This window comes from Trachurus japonicus, chromosome 16 (assembly GCF_045865225.1).
Source record: "Trachurus japonicus isolate A0001 chromosome 16, Traja_1.0".
In the NCBI taxonomy this organism is placed as follows: Eukaryota; Metazoa; Chordata; class Actinopteri; order Carangiformes; family Carangidae; genus Trachurus; species Trachurus japonicus.
In genome coordinates this window covers 9,847,962-9,875,327 of record NC_140922.1, presented here as the reverse complement: position 1 = coordinate 9,875,327, position 27,366 = coordinate 9,847,962, and the positions used below count along the sequence as shown (strand labels likewise).

At 41.7% G+C, this 27,366-nt stretch overlaps 2 protein-coding genes across 4 annotated transcripts; both read left to right on the top strand.

The window, feature by feature from the left end:
• The first annotated feature begins 224 nt into the window (after nucleotides 1-224).
• bcl3 (BCL3 transcription coactivator) lies at nucleotides 225-17,816 on the top strand. The gene is made up of 9 exons (XM_085801140.1): nucleotides 225-1,092; nucleotides 1,761-1,881; nucleotides 9,920-10,028; nucleotides 14,617-14,818; nucleotides 15,647-15,735; nucleotides 15,858-15,935; nucleotides 16,299-16,466; nucleotides 16,850-16,943; nucleotides 17,037-17,816. The coding sequence occupies exons 1-9, from the start codon at nucleotides 588-590 to the stop codon at nucleotides 17,153-17,155; spliced, it is 1,485 nt and encodes a 494-aa protein (XP_085657266.1). The 5' UTR covers nucleotides 225-587; the 3' UTR covers nucleotides 17,156-17,816.
• A 28-nt stretch (nucleotides 17,817-17,844) lies between these two features.
• Nucleotides 17,845-26,650, top strand: ddx61 (DEAD (Asp-Glu-Ala-Asp) box helicase 61). 3 transcript variants are annotated; one of them, XM_085801143.1, is made up of 13 exons: nucleotides 17,845-18,002; nucleotides 18,877-19,740; nucleotides 20,221-20,284; nucleotides 20,436-20,540; nucleotides 20,880-21,009; nucleotides 22,127-22,273; nucleotides 22,502-22,596; nucleotides 22,713-22,835; nucleotides 22,939-23,067; nucleotides 23,431-23,611; nucleotides 23,700-23,801; nucleotides 23,936-24,153; nucleotides 24,846-26,650. In XM_085801143.1, exons 2-12 carry the CDS (start codon nucleotides 19,562-19,564, stop codon nucleotides 24,148-24,150), a joined length of 1,470 nt encoding a protein of 489 aa, XP_085657269.1. In that variant the 5' UTR covers nucleotides 17,845-18,002; nucleotides 18,877-19,561; the 3' UTR covers nucleotides 24,151-24,153; nucleotides 24,846-26,650. The 3 variants fall into 3 exon arrangements, with proteins under 3 accessions (XP_085657269.1, XP_085657268.1, XP_085657267.1); XM_085801142.1 differs by having other exon boundaries at nucleotides 17,845-18,023; XM_085801141.1 differs by having other exon boundaries at nucleotides 17,845-18,023; nucleotides 23,936-24,157; nucleotides 24,846-25,028.
• The last annotated feature ends 716 nt before the right edge of the window (nucleotides 26,651-27,366 follow it).

Genomic DNA, 27,366 nt, shown 5'->3' with positions numbered 1-27,366 from the left:
ACAGTTTGCACAGCGTGCAGACATGAGCATCGAGCCGTCTTTCCTCCGTGAACTTCTTGAGAAATTCACGAACATGTTTTGAACTTGCATGCAAAACAGACAGATGTCAGAAACGTAGGAAATGCAATTATTTTTGAAGTCAACGCAGTGTTTTCCTGCCTCACTCAGAACCTAATTGCTTTGTTTCGATATAGGGAAAGCACCGTCCCTTTTCTCTTTCATTAAAAAGCCGATGAGGGCTGGCGCAGCTGCACTGTACCTGCAGTTGTTAACATAGGTGCGCTGGGACACACATAATCCAGACTATATCAAACCTCCACTGGCTCCTCAGCATTCCGAATCAATGACTTTGAACGCTTATCTGCAACACACCAGTGACACATAAGGGATGATTTGATCGCTGCCCACTTGATTCCATGGAGCTGGGAATTGCGCACTGTTGGCCACTTTGGATGGACTTATCCCACTGAGCTGACACTGCGCGTCGAGAAGTTGTCTTCGCCCACACACACACACACACACGCACACGCACACACACATAACACACCTGAAACTTCTCCAGACCTTGAGTGCGTCGCCACCAGTTGATGCCGAGGATCATGACTATGAACGGTGAGCACCAGTCGGTTGCCACAGCGCCGCTGGATCTGCGCACCACCAACAGAGACCGCGGGGGCGCCGGGTCGAGGAGTCCGGACTGCGGACTGGAGACGTCGCGCGTGGTGCGCTCACCTGCATCCCCCGCGTCCACGGGGACAAACGGGTTGGAAATAGTACAATGCTCCGCCGTCAGAGGTGCGTCGGACTCGAGAACCGGTGCCGCTGGCAAACGACCGGCGGACAGTTCATCCCTCAAGCTTCCTTTTAGGAAACGCCGCATTCTCGTGGAGCCCGAGACCGAGACGCAGTCGCCGGCTCCAGCTGAGAGCGGAGACCGGCTCTCCCCTGTGGAAGACACGGACTTGGCATTTCGGGAAAGAGTCGCGGATGAACACAGGGTCGGTGTAGCACCAGTGACCCCCCGGCGGATTGAAGAGACGCAACTGAGTCCAGACGGATGCCCCATACGCATTTTACACCAGATTCATTACGGTAAGCGTGGCTGTCACACACTCATTCAACCGATATACGTGTTTATTTCAGTGTTTTAAAATGTACTAACCACTGTTATGCTGCTGCACTGCACTGCACAGAGTCATACTGTGATTTCTAGGCATCATATCAATGAAACACAGTGAGTCTGGTTGTGAGACTGTCAATTCAGGGTCTCACACAAAGTTAGAGATGTGATTCAGGTTTCAAAGACAAAGCATGGCAGAACCTGCAGATGCTCCCAGGGTGATCCTGAGGTGTTACAGGGATGCTGCTGATACTGTTTGGATTCTCACAGCAGTAAAAGCTCACAGCAACCTCCTCCACTATTTTCGCTAGTGTGTCACAGCTGAAAGAACAGACAAGAGTCCCATGTTGATGTAGCAGCTACAGCTGAATCAATGAGAAACTGTCCAGTCAGCTATTCTCCAGCTATTCATTTTCTAGCTTAAGTCAAGTCATACTGAATTCTACTGTATACACACGCTCACTCACACAGAGATGCACACTTAGTGCAAAAAAAAAAAAAACACCTTGTTAGCCATGTCAGCCTTTCCACTTTGTATTTGTGCCTGTGGCCATGGTTTTCTTTTATTCTTTTCCCTCTGGGCCTCACACCTTCCACATCTCTCAGTGTCTGCCTCTCTTTATGTGTTGTCCCTGTTCAGGTCATTACCCAGTGTACTATTTGCCACCAGTCCCTGAGCTAAGCCACACTCTGGCCCACCAAACTGATAACCTGCTGGCTGGTATCGCTCTGGCTACGCATCAAGATGAAGATGGAGACACGTATGTTGACATTTTGAATATGGCTAGTTCGGAAGTTAGAGTGTCATTTTCTCTCAGTCTATATCCTTCCACCCATCCATACATAAATCCATACATCCAATTTTTGCATACAGTAAACTTAAAAGATTACTCTGATTCATTCACCACATGCATTTTCATAATCACTGTCATACGACTGAGTCAAATGTCGAAACTTGGCACAATTCACAGATCTGACGTCTCACCACAGTCATAAATATTCATGAGGTTTCCAGAAGACACAAGGGATTCAGTGCCACTGAGGGTTCTCAGCTCACACCTTTGCCTGTAGAAACCTGCCATTTAAATTTATGATTCGTCGTACATGACAAGCTCCAGATTAATGGTTTTAAGGTCAATATGCAAAACATTCATAGCTTCTTGGAAGTGGTTACAAACTACAACTTTTCAGGTGCAAAATCTAGTTTTCATTCCAAAAGCTCATAGTTTTACTTAAAAGTGATATATCACTGTACTTTAAAGGACAATTCCGGTCGAATTCAACACGGGGGTGTATTTTCATATCATTTTAGGTCTAAAAGAATGAATCTGAAGATTTTCAGTTTAATCGCTCCTGTTTTGCGGTTGTTGCGTCTGTCCGCGCATCGCCACGGCAGCAATGAATGGGAGTGGATGTAAGTTCCGCTGTTTAGGCTGTTTCCAGCCCTCAAAGCCGCAATTTTTTTCCACAGACAGCGTCAGATGGCTACTCAAACATGCACCGAGAAGTTTATTTACTTCAAGCAAGTCGACATGTTTGTAAAAGTCGATCTAATTCAAAGTCTCCCGGAGTCTCGCGCGAGCCCGAAGTTGCAGTGCTGGTGTATTCAGGCGCAGTCGGAGCTACCGCTTGTGTCATAAACACAGGAATATCAACTCTTTACTTGCTTGAAGTGTACATTTTTTTCCACAGACAGCGTCAGATGGTTAATCAAACATGCGCCGAGAAGTTTTTTTTACTTGAAGCAAGTCAAGAGTTGATATTCCTGTGTTTATGACACAACGGTAGCTTTTCCCACTGCTCCTGAACACACCGAGCACGGCAACTGGGTCTCGCGCGAGACTCCGGGAGACTTTGAATTAGATCGACTTTTACAAACATGTCGGCTTGCTTGAAGTAAATAAACTTCTCGGTGCATGTTTGAGTAGCCATCTGACTCTGTCTGTGGAAAAAAATTGCGGCTTTGAGGGCTGGAAACAGCCTAAACAGCGGAACTTACATCCACTCCCATTCATTGCTGCTGTGGCGATGCGCGGACATACGCAACTACCGCAAAACAGGAGCGATTAAACTGAAAATCTTCAGATTCATTCTTTTAGACCTAAAATGATATGAAAATACACCCCCGTGTTGAATTCGACCGGAATTGTCCTTTAATAGCCTGTATGGGCAAGGGGTTGTTAAAGAGGGTTTTTTTTTTTTACAACTAAAAGCTGCATGTCTCACTGAATATCAGCACATAACAGCAGATTAAACTATATCATGACATCAATTAAGATGCTATGACATATATAATGTGCAATAATTAAACAAAACCTGTTCTTAGGAGCCCTCATAAAGGAGATTGTCCCTCTCAAGGGGTTTATCCTACTAAAATAAACTTTGATATTTTAGTCCAAAGGGTTCAGTTTAAAGCCTCCATACATAATTTGTGTGTGTAGCCTACTGCTCAAACTGCCCTCTTAGGGGGAAACCACCCCATTGTTGCAAAAAGTGAAACTGAAGTGGTCACATAAATAGAAATACAAGTGATTCACAGCCTTGGACTCAAACAACACTGGTCTCAATAGGCAGTGGTGGTGTTGCACAACCTAGTTGTGGTTTTTTAGACATGTGTGATATCATCAAAGTCAGTGACATGATTTCTGTGAATCACCTGGTTCTGCATATTGAACAGGTGCAGTCACTGACCCCCAGTCATACCCCCACCTCATTCTTCACTGTTGTTTCACTTCCTATAAGGGAAACTAGCTGAGGGTATATCAGGAATGATTCAGCAACCGCCAATAGTCACCCTAGAGACCCTAACCCGTAAGCTGTGCCGCTTGAGTCAGAGTCTGAAATGAAATAAGCATAAGCTAGCGTGTGTGTGTTGAACAACCAATAATTTTCAGCTGACAAGTCTCTAAGGGTACAGGTTGGGGGGTTGGGAATGAGGATAGTGTGAACTGGTGAGGTTCTTGAGATCACATGAATGCAAATATTAAACTTTAACGCATGGCTACTTTACTTTGTCTAAAGTTTTACACCCACCCACACACTAACTGAAATGACAAACTGATACAAGAACACACACACACACACACACACACACACACACACACACACACACACACACACACACACACACACACATATGCAGACAATCACACACAACTCATGTGACTGAAAACATAGCATGTCCAAGAGTGAAATGGAGCTTTGATGTTATGGTTTCAAAAACTATCAGCATCATTTGCATCAATTTGAAAGAAACTCGTGATGACCAACATTTAGCAGAGCCATAAATGCTGTGACATGTCGTGGCCGCTTATTATCTCGTGCTGTATTTTTTTCTGAGACTTGTCATCGCTTGGGACACGTCTACTATAAATGGATACTGACAAGGAAGAGGGATGAATGCAATTTTATATATGTGGCCTCTTAAGAACTGCAACCAACCTGATTTTATTTTGTAATTGTCATTACAATATTTTGATATTTGTGTCCTGCAAAAATGTTATTCAAATGTGCAAGACAGACACAAAAACAAAAAAAAATTATAGGCTATGGACGTTAGTTGCTTAATGCAACAAAGCTGGAGTGGAGAAACTGTTCTCGACATCTAGCTTCTCTGTAATGAAGCAGAGACTTTAATTAGCTTGGTTAGTACCTACATATTGCTTTGTGGTTGTTGAACCTTTGTGTGAATTCTGCAGAAAGAAACACTCTCAGCCCCCTGCCGTTTTTCACACTACATACACAAGTGTGTGCGTGCATGCCTGTGCATAATGTGAGTGATGGCGAGCGTGCAGTCGCTCTTACGTCAATGAGATCTTCATCCTTTGGTTCTCAGCGCCTCTGCCCCTTTAGTTTCGGGAAAACCAGTGACTGCTAAGTTTTGAGGTTTTTCTCAGGTGTCTCTCTCTGTCTCTTTTCTTCTCTGTGTTTTTTAGATGAATGGGCTCAAAAAACCCAAACATCCGCACCTCACTTCCTCATTTACCGCTTTCTTTCTATCTGTTTCATCTCTCTCTCTCTCTCCCCTTTTCTGTGTTATGTGTCACACATTTCACTTGTATGTGTATTGTGCAGATGTGTTGATTTTCTTCCAGCTACTACAAACAAATGCCCACATGCTTCTAGTCTGTCAATGGATTTACCTGCACACGAATGGGGTCATATGCAGAGTTTTTTTAAAAGTATTTATAATTAAAACTGTTATTATCATTACCTCACTTGCAGGCTTGGATATTGTCAAATTACTCTGGCATGTTCACCCAATAGTATACATTTATATGGGGGTTTTGGTCTGCATATGCACTGACAGAGATGTGTAAAACTTGTTTCTGCAAAGAAACACAGATGCAAAAACAACACTTAACATTATGCAGCCACACACAGCTCTATGAGCCTGTATATATTGCACAGCAGTACTTTTGACTAAATGCTAACGTCATTTTAGTAACATGCTAAAGTGTTAACAGGTTGATTTTTAGCAAGTCATGCTCACAGTGTTTATCATCTTAGTTTAGCACGTACCATGCTAACATATGATTGATACTCAAAGTACAGTTGAGGTTAATGGTAAAAAAAAGTAGGACAGTGTTTTAATTTTGGACTGAGGTGTGAAGCTAGCACTGCTTTCAGCACTAAAACGTGTGATCAACAATTACCTTTTAGTTTCTTATGGTTTGTTTTTGTTCTTTAATGGCACCTCAATATGGCATAACTGTGGTAGGCTACCATAATAAAATCCTATCATTCTGCCCAGTGCATGTTGTTAAAGTTGGTCTTCATAATGGAGCTCAAAACTTTCAATTGGGGCAGTGAGTTTCCTTCAGGGAGACTTGAATGTGTGAACAAATTTCACAGCAATGCATCAGTAGTCAAGGAGACGTAGCCCTAGATAATGTGGTGATGCATGAACATCTTCCCAGAAGTACCCACCAACCCATCCAATGGTCAGGATCATTTACAAGTTAAATGAAACTAATGGTGTTGCAAGATGAAAAGCAAGGTGATCACCAAGTTCTGTAGGATTCATTCTCAGGGTACCATCTGTGCCAAATTGTTGTGATATTTCAGTTTGAACCAAAGCAGCTATTGTTATCCATCGAGCCACAACACTAGCATAACTGTAAGGGCAAACAACATTAACAGGCTACCAGGCATTTAGGACAATAACTTACTCATCAGCAATTCTGTTCATTGTGAACTCTTTGCACTGGTGCACTGTTTGTCGTTAGTGTGAATAAGTCACGGATGGCTGTAGTCAGACAGTCAGACTGCATGGATGACAACACCACTTGATTCTGGTGTCATGGTGAACACTAGTTCAAACTAATGATGAGATGTCATCCATATATAGTGAAGCCAAGCCTTCTGTGGATGCTGGCAGTGGCACATTTACACAGATTAATGTTCAAGATCATTTATCATCCATGGAGTTTCGCTTAACTACTTTACAAATTCATGCTTTCATATAAAGGTTTCAAAGGGGCTTCACACGCTCACTCATCAACTCTCTGACTGACTCAATGTTAAAACTGAGTGTATTACTGTAAAATACACTGTAATGGATTTTGATGACTAGAGATACCATTATGATGCATGTATGGAAGCAACGTCATCCTTCATGACAAGTACAGCAGGCTACATATGCAATGCATACATCTGTCGTTTCCTGACAACTGGACCGTAGTGCGTTGCGGCTGCTCTATTGTTTACTATGCACACACACACCATCCCATTGCTCAGCTGGTCCAAAGACCACAGGATATGTCTGATCATTCAGTTTGGCTGCACCCTCACCCTCCATACCAAACAGGATACCGCATGTATGCTGCCTTCTTTCTCTGCCTTCTCTCTTCTCTGGCAGTCTTCTTTTTATCTCTCTCTCTCTCACACACACACAAACATACGGTTACACTGAGAGTGACTGTGAGCCCGGGACTCCTGCCTGCGTCAGTGCTAATGTGCCTGGGGTTATCTGGGGCTGTGGTCTGCCCCACTTCCAGGAACTAGAAACAGTACGGTTTCATCTTAAGAGAAAAAGAGAGAGATGGATGCAGATAGAAGAGAGCAGATAGAGCTCCAGGACTTTATGGCAATCACTGATTACAATTACTTCAATGTTGAGAGAGTTTATGATTCTCTGCTGTTCACAGTATCGACCTGCAGCTGGCATTAGGCTTTCAGTTCATCAGGGCATACAAGTGCCACTTTCCACAATGCTTTCTTCAGGACTCACAATAACAAAACCCAGGTCAAGTCATACCTGAACAGCCTGTGACTACTTTAGACTGCGGATATACTGTACAAGGATCAGATTAAAAAAACAAGCAGCTGATAGCATGTACAGTAAATACGTAGTTTTTTTTTTACAGTGTCGAGCTGAGTTACAGGAACAGGGACCAGCTGAGGAAAGAACCGCGGCGCTGACTCCCATTAAAACACACAAAGTTCTGCTTTTCGTTCTGATGTCAGGAACAAATCATCTGGTTGTTTGTTGCAGCTGCAGTTCCAACCTGCTCTTGCACTCACAACCTTTAAGTGTTTGCTCACGCTGTGGAATCGATCTCCATACGTGCTCATGCATGTGCAGGAATTGTGCATGTATATGCACATGCACACAAAAAATCTGCAATTTGCATTTCTTTATTTTGGCAGTTTTTGTAACAGTATAATTACATATACACAGACATAATATATCACAACTTTTTTTTTTTTCTGCAACCACCAAGTGTGTGTTGTCACATGCTTATCCTTCAGATAATTAGACCACAGGTATTATGCTGTTCATACCCGCCTTCCTTGAGTTGTCATAGAAATTTTTCACAATGAAGTCATTGACTATATAAACGTCTTTTATTTGGTTGAAAGAGATTATTAGTGTCATGTCATACTGTAATATTGGAATATTATACTGTATACACATGTATAATAGATAGATAGATAGATAGATAGATAGATAGATAGATAGATAGATAGATAGATAGATAGATATGTGACCGATGTTGTCTGGCCTGCCCTGATCTGGGTTCCGAACCCGGGTCTCCCACACCGCGGGTGACGATGTAAACCGTTTCGCCAAGAGGTCAATGACCACTTGGCAAGTGGGTTTGCACGTCTTTTATGGGTGAGTTTAACTTCAGTACCGCTAACCGCCACACGTCCTCACTTCTCCTCACTGGTACCTTGTGACTGTAGCTATACCTGCGGACCTCCATGATAGATAGATAGATAGATAGATAGATAGATAGATAGATAGATAGATAGATAGATAGATAGATAGATAGATAGATAGATAGATAGATAGATAGATAGATAGATAGATAGATAGATAGATAGATAGATAGATAGATAGATAGATAGATAGATATTGATGAAATGTCCAGCAAAGTATAATAGCTATATGCATATACTTAGCATTATACATGCCCTCTGTGTTGTTCTCTCAGATGTCTCTGATTTATATTTTTGTTGGCAGGAAACTACCATCATTAATGGCTTCATGTCAGTAGGACACATATCTTAGAGGAAGTGCTGCAAGTGCTTTTGTCACTGTGAGAACTTAATTTCTGACCTCAAACTGTGCAAGGGTACTTTTAACTAATTCTCAAGAAGCCTCCCTGTTTCCTGTTGCACAATTGTATTGTATGTCTGATTATGACTTATCCAATGGATGAAGCTGATTCAGTGAAAATACAGAAAGCCCCTGTCAAAAACCATACACCTCAATGGCTAGATTTCACAGCAAGCAGATCATTATTGAGGAGAAAGACTGCTGCCATTGTTGCTTACAACAGGAAGTGACATAAAACCAGTCTGACTCTTACTGGAAGCTGCTTATTCTCACAGCATGAAAGAAAAAAAAATACTGTTACACTGTTTTCTGCAGCATGCCTCCCCCCCTCATCAGCTTCCTGCTCTTCCCTGTCCTAAACTTTGGCCTGCGTTTGTTCTTTCACTTCACGTAGAGACCACAGATAGTGGTTTCCCCTTTAGTCTTGATAAGGGTGTGATAAGAATACTGTGAGTCATGCCTGACATCAGTGGAGCTCCTCGCTGTAACTGCCAGTGTGGTAATTTAGATCAAGTGATCAAGTGGAATTTGCTGCTCTGATCACAAATCAAACTGAAGTCCATCACAGGTTAAGTTTTATAGACAGAGGCTGGTGACAGCAACTTAGCTGTAGACTACTCATTTAAAACAATAGCTCAGTTGCTGCATAGCTTAGCTTAGCAGCTACGTGAGAATTTAGTCTAGGCACATAACCTCTGTTAAACCACGTTTGTCAACAAAATACACATGATCTTTGTAGGGACTGCTTTCACTACCTTTGCATAGCGCTAGGTGTTTCCAGTCTTTATGCTTAGCTGGGCTGAGCAGCTGGCTGGCTGCTAGCCATACCCTTGTATTTCATGGACACTAGCCACTGTCAGTTTTCTCAACCACTGCAAAGAAAACATGCAGAGAGGTATTTTGCAGGACAGTGGGTTAACAGTTCACTGTTGCTTTCGATCAAAAAGTCGAACCGCTGTCAATCATGCACCACAACCTCATAATCCCACCACCAAACAGTCCTTAAAATGAAACGCTGTGTTACTGTGTAGGGATAAGGCTACTGCACTGCCATGTGTGCAAAAAAAGAAGTTATTCTAGGGGTGTAGTCTATTGCCAGTGGGTCACTATGTCAAGTAAACCTGCTGTGACCCATTGAAATTCTCTGCAACTGAGTTATCTATTACAGCCTTTCTATTCAAATTATTCATACAAAATTCTTTATGTGGTGTTTTTTCCCCCATTCATTACAGACCTCTTCATATAGCTGTGGTGCAGGGTGAGTTGGCTGTTGTCTACACGCTGATCCATCACCTGCTATGGGCTCGCAGAAGTGTTGATATCTTCAACAACCTCCGTCAGGTAAGAAACACACTTTAAATACACACATTCCACATTTTTGTGCATCAAAGGATGCACGTGCACACAGATTCTGCAAATTCTGTAAATGTTATAACAGCAACTAAGTAATAGTTTGGCAACATTTAGTCTTCTTTTCAGTTGTGAGAGCCATGCCAAGATATTTTTGAATGTTTCAGTTCTAATTTACAAAATTTTATTTCGTGATGAAAGACAGATACAGATATGAAAAGTGATGTGGGACTTTTACCCTGACAGCCACAGTATGTAAAACACATTCCCCTGCCTCACCCTTCTGATAACAGTAACATGGAAAAGAATGAAAGAGGAAGTGCCTTGGTTTCCTCCTCGCCTTGCACTGTTATCACATAGCCTACTCTTACTGTCATGGTGGCTTATGGTTATGCAAATGGAATTCACCCTTCCTGGTTTCTCCACCTGTACTTGCCACAATTCAAAGCTGTGCATATGCTGGGAAGGGCTGTGTGTGATTTCCAGTGTTCTCTTTTATTGTGTACAATGGTTTTCTAGTACTTGGTTTCCCTGTGGGGAGGGATTTTTCAGCCTTTGCTTGTAGGATTTACCATGTTGTGAAACTCAGTGGAGAGAGTCAAGATGATTACGTGGAGCAGACTGTGAGTCCTATGAACTCCCATGAACCCTGGACTCGTATCTCATGTCTTGGCCGTAACTAAAAACGTATGAACAGACTGGAAAACTAACTGGTAGTCCGTTTTGCAATTTGCATTTTTTTTTTCTTGCGACTGACTAACAGTCTTAGCGGTTTACGCTTATGTTAACTGGCAGATTCACCCAGTTCTCCCTTTAACCCTTAAACGTCCCACATCGAAACCTCAATATAAGACATTAGCGACAGCATTCTTCACTGTAATGTGTACAAGGAATTGGTTTTTTGAGTGTTTCCCAATCCCGGACTGTCCCAAACACTGGCCATAAGCCAATACTTCCACAACCTCCCATCCCCCCCCGTTGTCTCCACCTCCTCGTCTGCAGTCTGCCAGCTTTGTCTCTTTCATCCTTTAAGCAGAGAAACCACCTGAGCACTGCAGATCTTTAGTTCTCAAAGCTGGGGTTTCACACCATACAGGACACCACGGGCCTGCTTACCAGAAATAACGCTGGTGTTATCATCGGCTGTTGTCTTTCCTCATCGCTTGAGGCTTTACTGCATATACTAGGTTTGTGATATCCTGTCAGCCCTGTGTATGAAAATGAACACACACACACGCACACGCACACACACACACACACACACACACACACACACACACTGCACTTTTCTCACACTCAGACATATAGTTTGTGCAGTTAAAACCAAAAAGGGAGATTTTCAGGCACATGTCCTATCACAGTCATTTGCCTACCAGATTATGTGGTTTTGACTGAATACCAGGCATTAACAGTACACTTATCAAAATTAGGCTAGGGAACTTTTTTTTAAGCATAAAGTATATCAGACAGACACCAAGCATTACACACATTTTCTGGCACTGACCAACTTCCCAAACGCAAAGTCGACTAAATACGGCTTTTTTTTTTCCAATATTGATGACAAATCCTGAGTTTCTGTGGTTTGCATATGGAACTTTTTGACAGAGTGTTACTATCAGTACTGTAACTGAAGCATAGCGCTAGTGTTTGAGTTGCATTCAGCACTACTACAATTTTTTCACTGTGCTACTATGATGATAGAGACAGCTGTTTGATACTCCCACACCGGTCATGCTATCAGTGCAGCTACACTGACACACACATCTACAGTATAGTACCGTAGTAGTAGTCTACTTTTCGATGCTCTCGCCACAGCTGATGGTGTAATTCGTGGCAGGGACACTAGTGGGGTTTGGGGACTGAATCCCCCGGGGCCACCCACACTGCAACAGTCATGTGCTTTGGATTAAAGACGAATGCAGAATGAGGATGATCTGTAACAATTCAATAATTGCTTGTTTGGAGGCAGTTTGTGAATGGCCAAGTTCACTGTACTTTTGAAATCTTTTTATTGAGATAAACATAAATTTATATGATTTTTTTTTTTTTTTTTGCTGTTTGTTTATGTGGATGTTATTGGCATGCCATTTCATTTGTGTGTGTGTGTGTGTGAATGTTGTTTGCATGAGCGTGTGACATCTGTGTGTGTTTGCGTGTGCTTTAGTATCCTTGTTCCGAGAAGTCACATGACCACCCCTCCCCCTGCGCTGTTTCTCAACCTGCGCTGAGGTTCAGAGGGTAGTTTATTGGGACTTTCCCTTCTCTCTCTCTCTTTCTCTCTCTCTCTCTCTCTCTCTCTCTATGTCTGCCTGTCTCGTGCTGTCTCTCTCTATCGGCCTCGCTCACTCTCTGCTGTTTTTTTTTTCATATCTGTTGCCGCATACATCTCAAAAGAATTTAGGTTTCTACGACTAGCTGATGCTATCAGCCTAACTGTCAACACCATTGACGTAAGAGCATGTGATGTTTATTTGTATAACAGGACTTTCTTTACCACCACCACCACCACCACTAACCCCCCAGCCTTCACTTCAGAAGAAAAGTCTCTGTCTATCGCTGCCTTCAACCTTTCTTTGTGTTTGCCACTGCCTCCAGCCCGGAGCTCTTCATGCCCAGAAACCTCCCCTTTTTCTCTTCTCATCTTTTCACCTCACCATTCATGTTGATCCACTCATTTTGCAGGAATGCGAGTGTGTGAGGACAGACACAGGGGAAAGAGAAGGGATTTTCCCTTGTTATCCTGCCTTTCCCCTGTCGTCCCCTCTGCTGCTTCCGTTTCTTCCTCATTCCTCCGTCTCTCCACCCTACCATCCGCTTTGCTCTCTTCCCACCCTTCCTCTTATCTTTGCTGGATTTTTGTTGTAGTCATTTTTGAAGTCTGTTACAGGAAGCCACAGCTAGACTCTGCCAACTCTGAGAGGTCAAGGTTGTGGGCCTTATAAGGCCTGAGTGTGGAAGGTAATTTCTCTGGAAAGCTCTGGAAATGATACAGGAAGATTTTACCAGATGAGTTTCATTAGAAATAATACTATGACTACTTTTCACAGTGTTTTATAAATAGTAAGTGGATGTAACGTTTACAGGATAGCATAGTTGTGTGTATGTGTGTGTGTGTGTGTGTGTGTGTGTGTCAAGGGGGGGGATATTCCGTAAGCATGCATGTGACTCACAGGATTCAGGGAAACGGGAGCTGATGGGCCTTGACACACCAAAGGAATTCTACAAAGATGCTCTCCCACAGCTGGACATGTTTTTTTTTAATAGTCTTTACTGGAAAAAAACACTCAGTTTGCACATACACACACACAATAGTTACACAGCAAAAGTGAAACTTGGAACAGCTAACTCTTCCTGGTTGCTGCTTTTATTGTGTAACTTGAATAGCAGCTAAAAATTCCAGGCTGAGAGACTTCCCTTTATGATTAAACTCATACATTACTTGAGTTGTCAGCTCTGAGTTGACATAATTATCAACAGGATGATACATGCTGACCTCACCCAAAGGAACATCCGAGATTGCTCAAGTGGTTTAATTCAGCACTTCATTCATCCAGGCAAATACCTGGTGGACTGTCATTCTTTTTGTCTCTCAGACTACCATGACAACATGGATTGAATATGGAATTGTGTGTGTGGGTGGGTCAAGTATTTATATACGTATGTATGTGGGATTGGGCACGTAATGTGTATGCCTGTATCTCACCGTCATCTGATGTGACAGAATGATAACAAAACCAGACAATGGTTCCTTGTTTATTTATTTATTTTAGGGACTGGTTAGTCTTACTGGCTTTGTTTTATGTGACTCTGACCTTTAACCTGCTGTGGAACAGGTTAGTGATGACGGGAGGCCTTTACCAGAAATGGAAACACTCTTCCTCATTTGCAGGATTATGGAATTGATACATTTTTATCTTCACTTTTTCTTGTTGGTATTTTACAATGTGGCGATTAGTTAGCCTCAGGGTGCTTGTAGAGGCATCTTGTCACCTTTGGGTGAACCAGAGTAGCTCACTGTGTCTCACTAGTTTTCAGTCTTTGTGCTAAACTATGCAAACCATTAAATCACTCGAGCTTCATAGTCACCATATAATCACTAGTGTTGGTAACTTTCTCATTCAACTCTCTGCCAGAGAGCAGGTAAAGGAATTTCCCAAAGGGTCAAACTGTTCCTCTGATAGGGCTATGATTTGGAGATTATTTACAAAAACCTTGGCGTGGAGGGATCAAATTACTTCATTTGGTCACCATGAAAATCTGGAATTTCCAGTGTGAGCGCCCTAAGTCGGAGCAATGACGCTAAGATGGTTTTGAAATAGTGTTATCCATACAGGGTCACAATCTTTTTATGTCAGATTTTAATGGACTGAAATGATTCCTTTCAGGAGGGTAAAGAATGGGAGCATTATTCAGCATCAATGAGGGTGGGGGGGTGAGGGGGTTCACGCTTTTGAAAACAATCTAGTGTGCTGCAGTGTGAAAAACTATTTTAGGAGGCTGTATATCGCCTTTTGTGGTTGTGGAGCTGAATACACTGATTTGTCTAAACTGTCTCTCCCCTTTCCCCTCCCTCCTCCAGACTCCCCTCCACCTGGCAGTGATAACCCAGCAGACAGAAATGGTGAATGTTTTGCTGAGAGCAGGGGCCGACCCTGCCGCACTGGACCGTAATGGCCAAACAGCACTGCACCTCTGCTGTGAATACAACCAGCGTGAATGTCTATCTGCCGTGCTCTCTCAGCCCTTGCCCTCCACATGCTTGGAGAGCAGAAACTATGAGGGTGAGTTAAGTTTTGAGGATGTTGTTGACAAAGAAAAATCCAGAATGGCTCTTAGCACTTAAGTTATCTCATCTGATGAAGCCTTGTGATTGCTTGAAACCATTTCCTCTTCAGTGATTTTCCAGTGACTAATTTAATGAATAATTGCAAACCCATAATCAAATTAAGAGTATTTGATAAATTTAGATCAAAGGCACAGAAAAAAAATGAATAGAAATATGTTTTGGATATGATCATCAGTTGGGAAAATAAATGAATCAATATCAACGCAATAATCCAAGTGCTAGGAGTGCAAAATAGAATCCACATATACTAACTCACTAGTGTCACTGCATAAGAGTTTGCTGAGGGGAATATGAGAAGTGTGAACCCTTGTTCAGGTAGGGCTTGGTTGTTTTGGGTGTGTGGGCGGGAAGACGAGGACATTTCCTTCCTCTGTGGTCTGGTGTCAGTATAGTGTCATACTGCCAAGCCGTCATAACTCGTCTGTCATGTCACTGCAAACACAACTGTTTTGGTGTGAAAGTGATGAATCTGGGTGATGGAAAAAGCCCCCAGAATACACAGCGACATGTCTCAGTGGAGTTAAGTTTGTTGGGATGGATCAGATCTGTGTGAATATAGTGAATAACAGTATCTACCTTCTATTATTTCAGTGACATCAAATAAGAGGATTTGTGTAGTTCATGTCCAACTGTTTTGACTACTCTAAGTCTAATTGCATTTTCCCATATCTCTTCAAAACTGCCCTAGCCCATGTATCCTGCATCTTTCTTGTCTTATTTGCTTCATGTAAAAAATCAACTCCTGCTTTATCCCTGTTTTCAGGTTTGAGCTCTCTACATCTGGCTGTCCTGCTGGGCCATAAGGATTTAACCAGAATGCTGCTGGATGCAGGAGCCGACATCAATGTGATGGTTTGTCCATGTTCTATACCGAGTCAGCGATGACTAAGTTTCACAGCATCACAAATTTCACATATATTGTTTCTGCATCCACTGACTTTTCCCATGATACCTTTTTTTTCTTCTGAAATCAGGACATCAAAAGTGGCCAGAGTCCTCTCATGCATGCGGTGGAGAGCAATAACGCAGACATGGTCCGCTTCCTCATTGAGGTAATGAGTGTGTGTGGGGAGAGAAAGGGTTGTGACTCAGCTCTATTTGGTCAGACTGGTTTTCTCTTTCCAGCTCATCAGTTGCAGACATGGTTTCTAATTCTTTTCTAACTTAAAGATAAGACTTTCAAAAAAAAAAGAAGAAAGAAATCGGAGCAAAATATTCATAGTTTAGCTTTATTGTCAGAGATCAGAGATGTGATGCACATGGACAGAATTATCTTTCGACTCATTATCTCTCCTTTTACTCACCCTTCTTGTGGCTTTATCTTTTCTTTCACTTTCCGTGCTTAACTGTATCTTCTCTGGCTTTCTTTATGATTCACATCTGTGTCTTCAACTTCTTCTGTTTTTCTGTCACAGAAGGGCTGTGATGTCAACAGCCAGTCATACAGTGGGAATACAGCCCTGCATGGCGCCTGTGGCAGAGGTCAGGTGGAGACGGTGCGGCTGCTGTTGAAGAGCGGGGCCGACAGTAGCCTCAAGAACTACCACAACGACACCCCTGTGATGGTGGCTAACAACAAGAAAGTGAGTGAGCCCGAAGATTCCATTATTATAAAACTGCACTTTTTGGCCTAGCCTTTTCGTGAATGAATGTCAAGAAAACAGAGCAAATTAAGAGTGAATGCTTTCCTTATGTCCAAACTTTCAGTCACTCACTGTAACTTTATGATGGAAAACCCCACTCATCTGCTACTTAGGTTATGTCAACAAGAAATGCAAATAATTGCAAAATCCACTTGACTCAGCTTTGGTAAGAATAGTAGAAAAAAAGACCAAAAAAAGTGGAAAGTAAATGTGTGTATTCTTCCCTCTAGAGGCCAGACCTGAATGGTGCAGTAGGCTATGTTTTAACTCCAGATGACTAGAAACCATGCACACAATTGTAACAGATTTCAAATATTTTCTAGATAGCGGATGTGTTACGAGGGAGAGGCTCCAAGCACATAAGAGTTCAAGATCAAATCAATGTCTCTCCACATGGGAGCAACTTAACGGAAAATGGTAAGGACATGCACACAATTGTACGGTCTGTGGCAGCCTGTCAATAAATCACAGTATTTTACTGACTACATTTACTCTCTGCCTCTCCTTTAGGGTCCCCGTCTCCCAGCCAGAGTCGTGGATGTTCACCTTTGTCTACACCGCACACCCCTCATCATGGCACCTCCCACTCTCCAAAGACTCACTCTATGCCTGCATTTCCATTGTACTAGCTCAAAGTTATTGCCCAGTGCAACTTGTAACTACCTCTAAAAAGCCAACTAATAAAAAGACAATAAGTGCCCTAAAGGACATTTGGGAGAAAGCCCTGCAAGTGGGGAAAGAAGACTAGATAATAGACTGCACCTGAAATTAAACTCCCCTACAAACTGACCTTTTTCTCCTGGACTTCATGGCAAAAAGCAATCACCCTCCTTGGGATCTGATACATGGACAAAGTGACTGCTAATCCAAATGCAATTGGGTGCACTCCCCTTTTGACTGAGAGGAAACTCTTCACCTACAAGCTGCTGTGGTGATCAGCTCCAATTTATGACATATCAAATCTTTTTTTTTTTTTTTTGAATTATGTAGCCTGCTTATTGTAAAGCTTTAACAGTGTTACTTGACATGCTCAACATTGCACAGTCAATCCTCATCTTTCTGCGATTTTTAATTGTATGTACACAATGTATTGCCAATGTACATATTAACTTTTGAGAATTATATTCCTTTGCGTTTAAATGTCGTTTTCCCTGATAAATGCTGTAGATATTTTTGTATAAAAGTTGTTGAACAGATTCAGTTGTGCCTTGTTTTTTTGTCATCTCTCACCCCCACAGTGACGATTATGAATTTGAAAGCGGAGCTGTGATTGGTCAGTTGGAGTTTCCCCTGGAGCAAACAACCAGCCCAAAAAAACGAGCGCGGCCATGTTGAATTGTCAATACTCTGAAAGAAGAGACAAAAGAGCGGATTTCACGAAACAACCAGTATTTACCAAAATCGTTTAAACTGTCGATATATCGCAAAGGCTACAGCTGAACGCGGAAGACTTTGGGTGGCTGTAGCAAAGAGAAGGTAGCATCGCTCGCCGACTGGGTAAAGACTCCTTTCTCAAGCGTATCGATTAACAGGATCGTTAAACGGCTAAGCTAACACGAAATTATTTATTTTGCCAGGTTGAATAAAAGTTTGGAAGTAACAGGTGCAAACTAAAAATATGTAGATGGTGTTGATTTGCACACATCGATTCTATGTGGACACTTTAAACGGGAGCCACGCGTTTATATAGGAGCAGGATCTAACATTAGCCTGTTAGCTTGGTTGTTAAAGCCACGTTGCTACGCTTAAAGTTTTAACGATGCTAGTTAACTTCTTACAAGCTATCTCTGCTATCAATGGTAACATCGATTATGTGAAAGAAGCGACCTACGGGTCGGTGCCCTGTGACGGTCTGCTTTCTAATTTGTTCAACATTGTTTAAAATCGAAACAAAACAAACAAACTTTGCACATTACTTGGTCCGTCGGGGGGATTTTTAGCTCGAAACTGTTATTAGGTTAGCTTAGCTTAGCACCAGGTTAGCTTGGCATCACAACAAAGCCGCACTGGCAAAGTTGGTGCTACTAATCGTTTCATGTCGACTTTAAGCTGTCTATCACACCGGCTTCACCGTATTCAGAGTATTGTGAATTTATACCAACAACCAGACCACTTTGACAAAGTATAGGCTAACATTTTGGCTGCTGTTGTCGACATTTGATGGTTTTTTGGCCAAACGTGGCGTTGTTTGTGTCCTGACTTGTCTTGTGGAGGATACGCATCGCTTATTCTCACATCTGAAATGCACGTTGCTGATCACAAGCACCGCTGAATTGTGTGCGTTCAGCGTCTTCAATATCAAACGAATGGTTGTTCTGCGGCTAACCAACGATTGTCTGTTGCTTTACAGGTAACCAGGATTTTTTGATCGCCAATTCCCAAAGCACTTTGCAGACTACCATCTCAACTTTTACAGTAAAACTAAAGGAATCGGGAACAAGATACTCAGACAAAATGGACTCCCAATACTGAAGACAATATTCCCGGAGTGACCTAATGAGCCAGTATTAACTTGCAGCAAACACTTTTTGAAGACTAATTGAACAAATCGTTGTAGTCCGAGAGGAGACCGAGCAGGTTATATTTTCCTACAGGCAATTTTGAATGTATGAACACAGTACTCGGACCTTAAAGCCAAGATATTAGACATACGAAAAGACGATTTCAGGACACTTTTGACTACGAATTTGAGAGTATGTTGAGACAAACATTTTGAAAGAAAAATAAGCGTTTATGTTTTGGTCACATATTTGATTTATTTATTCATATGAATGTTACTTTCTCCCTTTTTTGGAGAGTTGTCTTGTAAATAGACAGAATTCATGCATAGACTTCTTCTTTTCAAGAGGTCTGAATGTCAGGTTGTGTACACAATACATCCTTAAAAAGTAAAAGATAGCAGAAAAAGTTTTTTTTATTTTTTTCAGATTTTTCTTTTTGTTTCACACGGGTGCATTAAGCAAAAAACATAGGTACAGTAGGGCAAAAAAATTTAGCATACTGTAAGGAAAATTGCCAGCCAAGGTGTTGAAACCATGGCTACAGCAAGAACAGCAAACCCAGCGCCAATGATTGGCCTGAACAAAGCAGCAAATGGGCAGCTCAGAGGACAGACCAAACCAGCTGGACAACCGACAGGACTCTTCGCACCTGCCCAGCTGTCCAGCGCCCCTCAGAACAGGAGCAGCATTCCTCACAACAGTGGAGGCATCAAGTAAGATACTGGTCCTACATACTCACCAGCTTCTGCACTTCAAAGTGGTAGCTTGGCGGCTTACAGGAGAAACAAGAATCTACTAAAGAGATGTAGATAGATATAACCGCAGTTGCTTCCTGGAAGTGTAACCTGTTTGAACGGCAGTAGACACTATCTGTAGGCACTATCTGTAGTGCATAATGTTTAAAGCATCATGAACCCATCTTTAGGCTCTGGTGTCCCATCAGATCTTTTTTTTTTTGTCAAAATACCGGTACTGTTGCATAAATTGCAAAATTAGCAAATGCAAAATCACATAAAATTTGGCAGAGTTTAATTTTTTTTTTACTGTTATGACACAGCTAATGCAAACTCCATTACTCCTGAAATAAATAGGAGAAAAAAAAACGAACTTGTTTTTTTTTAGGGGCCTCATTTGTCAGTCGGTGCTGTTTTTGTAATTTATTTGGACTTGACAGTGCAAATTCTCACAATTAGGTTTGGGGATGACTGGAAGAAGTGCCTGGAACTTCCCCCAAGAGACACCAGGGTGAAAACTTCGGTAAGTGTATTATTAGTAATAGGAGACATCAATTATTACTCTGAGACACTTCCCCCATTTTCTTTTGAAGTCCAAGTGATTCAAACAAACTGAATGCATGTACCTCCAAAGCTGCCACATGAACTTCTGCATGCTATTCTTTTTCTCTCAGGATGTGACGTCAACTAAAGGAAACGAATTTGAAGACTACTGCTTAAAGCGGGAGCTTCTAATGGGAATCTTTGAGATGGGATGGGAGAAACCCTCCCCTGTCCAGGTGAATGTGACAGTTGGAACTAATGGTTGTCTTTCTTATGTGAAATGAGAATTAGATAAACAGGGGCTGTGCGTAATCATTTTAGATTGTGTTCTTGAAAGTTCAGATTTTGCATATCAACATTATCCTATGAAGTTTGTTACTTCTACTTGAATTGACTTATGGACATCTGCGTATACCCCAGATAAACTGCAGCACCCCAAAATATTTTTAAGAGATGCATACAGCTGCAAAATATCAGGAATCTCTTCTATGTACTCAGTAATTGTTTCCCTTTTTTCTAGTCTTTTCCACCAAACCCTGTGATTGTGTTAACTGGAATTGTCTCTGTGTCAAAAGGAGGAAAGCATCCCCATTGCTCTGTCAGGCAGAGATATTTTGGGTCGGGCCAAGAATGGTACAGGAAAAAGTGGAGCCTACCTCATCCCTCTGCTGGAGAGAATAGACCTGAAGAAGGATCATATCCAGGGTGAGCTCCTGCATATTTTGAAATAGAATGTGATGGATATAAATCAGTTAAGTGCTCGACTTTTGTCCTTTTGAATTTAGAATTTTTGTGAAATTGTTTTCAAGATATTGTGACTTTTTCTGATATATGCTGACATGAAAACAGTTTTTTGCGACAATTTTGTTGCTCTCCAAAAATGTCAGATAGTTGTCTCCTCACATGTAATTTCACTATGAAGAATCAGAGTCACGTTTGCCTTAAAGGGATAGTTCAACATTTTGGCAAATTGGCCCATTGCCATAATCGCTATAGTCATAGCAGTAGGTCTCATATTAGAACGTCTCTGCTTTACGGCGGAGCGCAGCAGCTGGCTGCTCAGAGCTACGCTATGGAGGCTAACGGAATTTCTTGGTTTCCCTCATTAAACTCATCAAATTCAACATCCCAAAACTCCACAGCGCTTTTGTAGACAAGTTGTGACCTGCACAACCACCACGCTATGAGATAATGACGGAACGATACGAAACGGAGCCGTTTTCGAGGTAAATACAGGGTAAATACGGAGACTGCTTGCTGAAAAACTGTCCCTGAACGCAACGCGCATCAGCGGTTTTGTATGAATTTACCTCGAAAACGGCTCCGTTTCGTATCGTTCCGTCATTATCTCATAGCGTGGTGGTTGTGCAGGTCACAACTTGTCTACAAAAGCGCTGTGGAGTTTTGGGATGTTGAATTTGATGAGTTTAATGAGGGAAACCAAGAAATTCCGTTAGCCTCCATAGCGTAGCTCTGAGCAGCCAGCTGCTGCGCTCCGCCGTACTGAAAATAGCTTACACCTACAATTAAAGGTAATGAACCTACTGCTATGACTATAGCGATTATGGCAATGGGCCAATTTGCCAAAATGTTGAACTATCCCTTTAACAAGGCTACAGCCCATTTGAAACAAGCAAGCAAGTGGGGTCCATGTTCACTGCACTGCCATGTACATTTATACCCACTGCTGGTGCACATGATTAATTTGCTATAAATATACATATAATTAATTATTTTGTGAGCATCCCTTCATCGAAATGTCTTCATACATCTCATCAACCCTTGCATTTCATCAGCCCTTCCCATGTCTGTCTCAATCCAGCTATAGTAATGGTGCCGACAAGAGAGTTGGCCTTGCAGATGAGCCAGATCAGCATTCAGCTCAGCAAGCACTTAGGAGGGGTCAAAGTCATGGCTACCACGGGCGGCACCAACTTAAGGGATGACATCATGCGTCTTGATGAGATAGGTAATTACACTGTTTATACTAAAGATAACAAACACGTTTGTAAGATTTTATTCTGACACTCTAAAGTTATAACTTCTGTTAACATCCAATCATTACTTGCTGATGCACATGTCTTTTAGGAATTATACTTAAAAGCATGTGTTTCAGTCTCTAGTTTCTCGCTAGTTTTTGTGCCAAATATTAATTTAGCTGAACTTGTGATGTGCTCTTTGTGTATGATCACCATAGTGCATGTAGTGATTGCCACACCAGGCAGGATTCTGGACCTGATTAAGAAGGGTGTGGCCAAAGTGGATAAGACCCAGATGATGGTGATGGATGAGGTGAGTCTCGCTCTTTTTTTTTTCTGAATTCACTTATCAGTATTGTTGAGTCCGTATAAAGTTGGTCTGCATCCCATCACTCATGACACCTTTTCTGTAAATATCCCTTTATGTAGGCAGATAAGTTGCTGTCCCAGGACTTTGTGGTCCTGATTGAAGATATTATCAGCTTTTTGCCAAGGGATCGTCAGATCCTGCTGTACTCTGCCACTTTCCCCATCAGTGTGCAGAAATTCATGGTGAGAACTTGTACATCAAGTAAATTCTCTAAAGAGGAAAATATTACACATCTTTCTTTCTTTTTTTTAACACATAAAAATAAACTGTGAATGTCTCATTTAGAGCAAACACCTGAAGAAGCCTTACGAGATCAACCTGATGGAGGAGCTGACCTTGAAGGGCATCACCCAGTATTACGCCTATGTGACTGAGAGACAGAAGGTCCACTGTCTGAACACGCTCTTTTCTAGGGTGAGTGTACAGTGCTTATCCGTTTGACACTATGAGCTTCAATAAGCATCACGAGTAGTAACTCAATGGCAATTCATTCAAATGAATTGTATTTAGTGATACTTTAGTATAAAACAATATACATAGATATGATGTAATCAATAGTAGGGGTGCAACGATACAGGTAGCCAACCGTACGGTCCGTACCATGGTTTTTTGCCCACGGTTCTCTTGACTTGCATATGATTCAAAACTAGATAATAAACGCATATGTAAAGTGTAGCTTGGGCTAACTCCACTGTTAGTATTATTATGTATCATGTCAAGTTTTAGTTTGTTCCTTCAATAATGAATAATCATGATATACTTTTATTTCTGTTACAGCTTCAGATCAACCAGTCAATCATTTTCTGTAACTCAACGCAAAGGGTCGAGCTCCTGGCGAAGAAAATCACCCAACTGGGTTATTCATGCTTCTACATTCATGCAAAGATGATGCAGGAGTACAGGAACCGTGTGTTCCATGACTTCAGGAATGGATTGTGCAGAAACCTGGTCTGCACAGGTAAGTGAAAGCATTTTTGCCCAGCAGAAAATGGAAATTTGAATTCCTAATGGTCCGCAGGATAAGTAACAGACATCTTTTCTTGTAGACCTTTTCACTCGGGGAATTGACATCCAGGCAGTGAATGTGGTCATCAACTTTGACTTTCCCAAAAATGCAGAGACCTACCTGCACCGCATTGGCAGATCAGGTGAAGATGAACCTATTGTTAAATTCTCACATTCCTCAACAAAGAACAGCTACCACACAAACATCTGTTGGACCCTGGTTCACTGTGTAACACTAACAGAATGTAATGTGCATACCTTTTCTATTCTCTCTCAGGGCGATTTGGCCACCTGGGTCTGGCCATCAATCTGATCACTTCGGATGACCGTTACAACTTGAAAACTATTGAGGATCAACTTGTTACGGACATCAAGCCCATCCCCAGCAGCATTGATAAGAGCCTGTATGTGGCAGAGTTTCACTCGGTCAACCCAGACGATGATGATGACGACGACGGGGAAGCCAAAAACAAGGAACTGAGAACAGCCTGAATGGTCAGTTTTTATAGACCCAAGAGAAACCACTTTTATTGTGGTCACCAATTGACCGATTGTTTCTCTGCTCTTTTGAAAATATCTGTTCAAGACAGGTCCTGTTAAACTTGTGTTTTTTAGTTTTCTTTTTGATACTAAATATTGAGGATTGAGGCCAAGTTCTCTGTGTGGCTGATGGGAAGAAGGTGTAAAGCTATCTCACGTGGGGTGAACCAGGAAGGGGCAAAGTATGGCTTTTCTACTGCTTAGATTTATGTTTATAGTGTAGGTTCTGCCTTCATGGCTTTATAATCAAGTACCCTCTTTTTAAACCCTTTTAGAAAAAAGATTTAAGTTCATTATTTGGTAAATGGGTGAATAATTGCATGGGCAAAACCAAAAATTTGCACTCAGTCCATCCATAACAGTGGAAGCATTTGAGCTGTCTAGCTTTGAGCTGAAGCAAATGCTAGCACCCTTGCTAACTGATTGTATCCTCTTTCATCAAGAAGATTAAGTGTTTTACAGGATTTAAAGGTGAAGGCTTTAGGGTTGGCGTCCTCAGGCTGCACAAGAGCAGTCAGCATAGATTTGAGCAGAGCTGATCAGCACACACAGGCAGCTGTCAGCTCTGCAGGTTTACTAAAGCAGGAACTCCTTTACTTGGTTGGTCTCAGATATTCTAACCTGGCTTTTGTGCTTTGTTTTTTCAGGGGAAACATGGCGCCTGGCATTTATCTCACAATACTGTCAACGTATCACACAGGAGTCCAAGTGAAGATATCTGTTCCCCACTGCAATCGCAACAGTCTATTTTAGATTTCATCTCCAGTTTGAGTTTATAGCAAACTTCCACTCTGTCTGCAAATATGCTCTTAAACTGGCATCTCCCTCAAGCTGTCACTGTAATCAGTCTAACATTCTGACAAACTGTACACATGACTGTTCAGCCACTTTCAACAGTAGATGGACATTGTCCTAAAATCTTTGTGCTTTGCTTTAAGAATAATGATGTGAAACCAAAGGAGCCCAGGTTACATCCCTACTGCACATTAAACAGAAATCATTACCTACACTCAATGGCCACTTTATTAGATACATTGCATTGGGACCATGAAGGCATTCTACAGTCACCCCACATCCATGCTGCAGATTTTTCGTCTTTCGTCTGATCTGTTACACAGATACATGGCTTGTTAGATTGTGGAGGCCATTGCAGGACACTGTTCACAATGTTATCCTGCAAAAAAAATTGCCAAATAAGTGAACTGTAGGTAAATCTAAGGAGAACAGCACCAACAAGCATTTCACAAAATTACTTGGTTCACATTTGTTCTCTATTGCAGTATTTGGTCTAAACCACTAAGCAGTTTGACCATGCCTTTATGCACTGAGCTGCTGTCACATGATAGGCTGATATCTGCATTAACAAGCAGTTGTATCTAGTAATATGGCTACTGGGTGCAGTCTTCTGTAGCTGCGGCCATCTTTTTTCTTGCTTAGAAAATGTTTTTCCCACGAACTTTATATCTGAGATTTGGGGTTACGGCAGCCAAATTATTTGGGATAACATTCTGCAAAAAGGAACCAAAGATGGAAACCAGAAACCAAAATGACCACTTTTGTTCTAAAGGATGTTTGCTGTGGCTGCTCCTTTACAGAGCGACTAAAACAGAACTCAGGACGTTTTAAATTTACGTGTTAACTTTCAGAAATAAGGTGTTAAAAGATAAGTATGCAATGTCAGCATTTTCTCAGGTCCTGAGGTGTTATCAGTAATATCAGAAATTGGCCAAAATGCTCAGTTGTGTTTCTGTAGTTTGTGTCCTTTCTTCCCTACAAAGTGCCTTAGCTGACCGTCAGACCTACTTTCCATAGGCCCCTCTCTCAACTTTGTTACGTAAGAAAAATGGCACCCAAACAGTTCCTTATCAGTGTATCATCTTGAAAACATTTGCACTCTGAAAAAAATATTTCTTTACTATTTTCTTTTGTTACAAATACTTAAAACAAATAGGACCAACTAGAGCTGCCTGTTGCTCTTGTTGAAATACAACAACCTTGGATTTCTGGGCTTCAACAGGATGTAATGAAAAGTATGTAGCACAAGTTTATAACATTGACACTGAAATTTCCAGCAGACTTTTGTTGCATCTTTGGTTGGACATTATAGTACAACTAAGCACCAGCAGGGGAGGGAGCCACATGTGTTTTTTTTTTGTTTTTTTTTCCCCTCCAGAGCATCTTAAGTAATAATAATTTGTCCAACACTGTAGTGCTGTTGATGATAGATTTTGGTTCCCCAGTTAGTTGGCCACTGTACAGACTCTTGAAGACTCAGACCATTTTTTTTAATGTGAGTTTCAAACCTGAAACGATTTTGTCCCGTTACTGCGGAGAAATAAATGCCTTCATGACTGGATGATCAGATGTGTTAAGTAGAAAGACAGACAGCCAAGACTTTCCTGATGTGTGTCAATGCCAGCGCCCCAATGAAATAAAGTCCAACTGACTGACACTTTGTTTCCCTTTATTTATTTTAAAGTACAGTGTAATTAGTCTGACAATACTGTGAAAACGTCCTTCATATCAAATGCAAACTGATGATGCTTTAACAATTATGCAGTGGGTTAATTAGTGAATTTAAACAAATTGCAGCACAGGTAATCCGATCAGTCAATTAAATTCAAAACAGGTACATAGCTGCAGTTTTCTCAAGACAGTTTGCAGATGTGTTAAGCATATTGAGAGAACTTTCCTCTAGTCTGTGGGTGACAGAATAGTTAGTCTATCGAAGTGTATTGTAATCCCACACTGACTCGTACCATAGTTGAGACAAACGTCTCTGGTTGGGATCAGGGCTGAGAAGGGGGGGGGGGGGGCTTACCATCTGTTGCTGGGCTCTTGTTACTGAGCATACTTCTTAAAACAGGTTGTATATTATTTTGGGGTCGCTTGGATGCTTCAAAATGAGAATGTAATACTCATCGGACATCTGCCCGATAGATATGAGTTCCACCGTAAATATCACAATCCTCTGGGTTAAATGATGTTCTCATTTGCATGAACCGGATGTTACATGCAATGTGTACCATATGTCATGCGGTTCGTACACCCGTTGACATTGGGAAGCATTAATTCCCATCTGGTGAGAAAATATACAACCGAAGCACATCCATGCTTTACCGTTTATGAAAAATGTCGTTGCAAGTACATAATTTAGAAAACGTATAT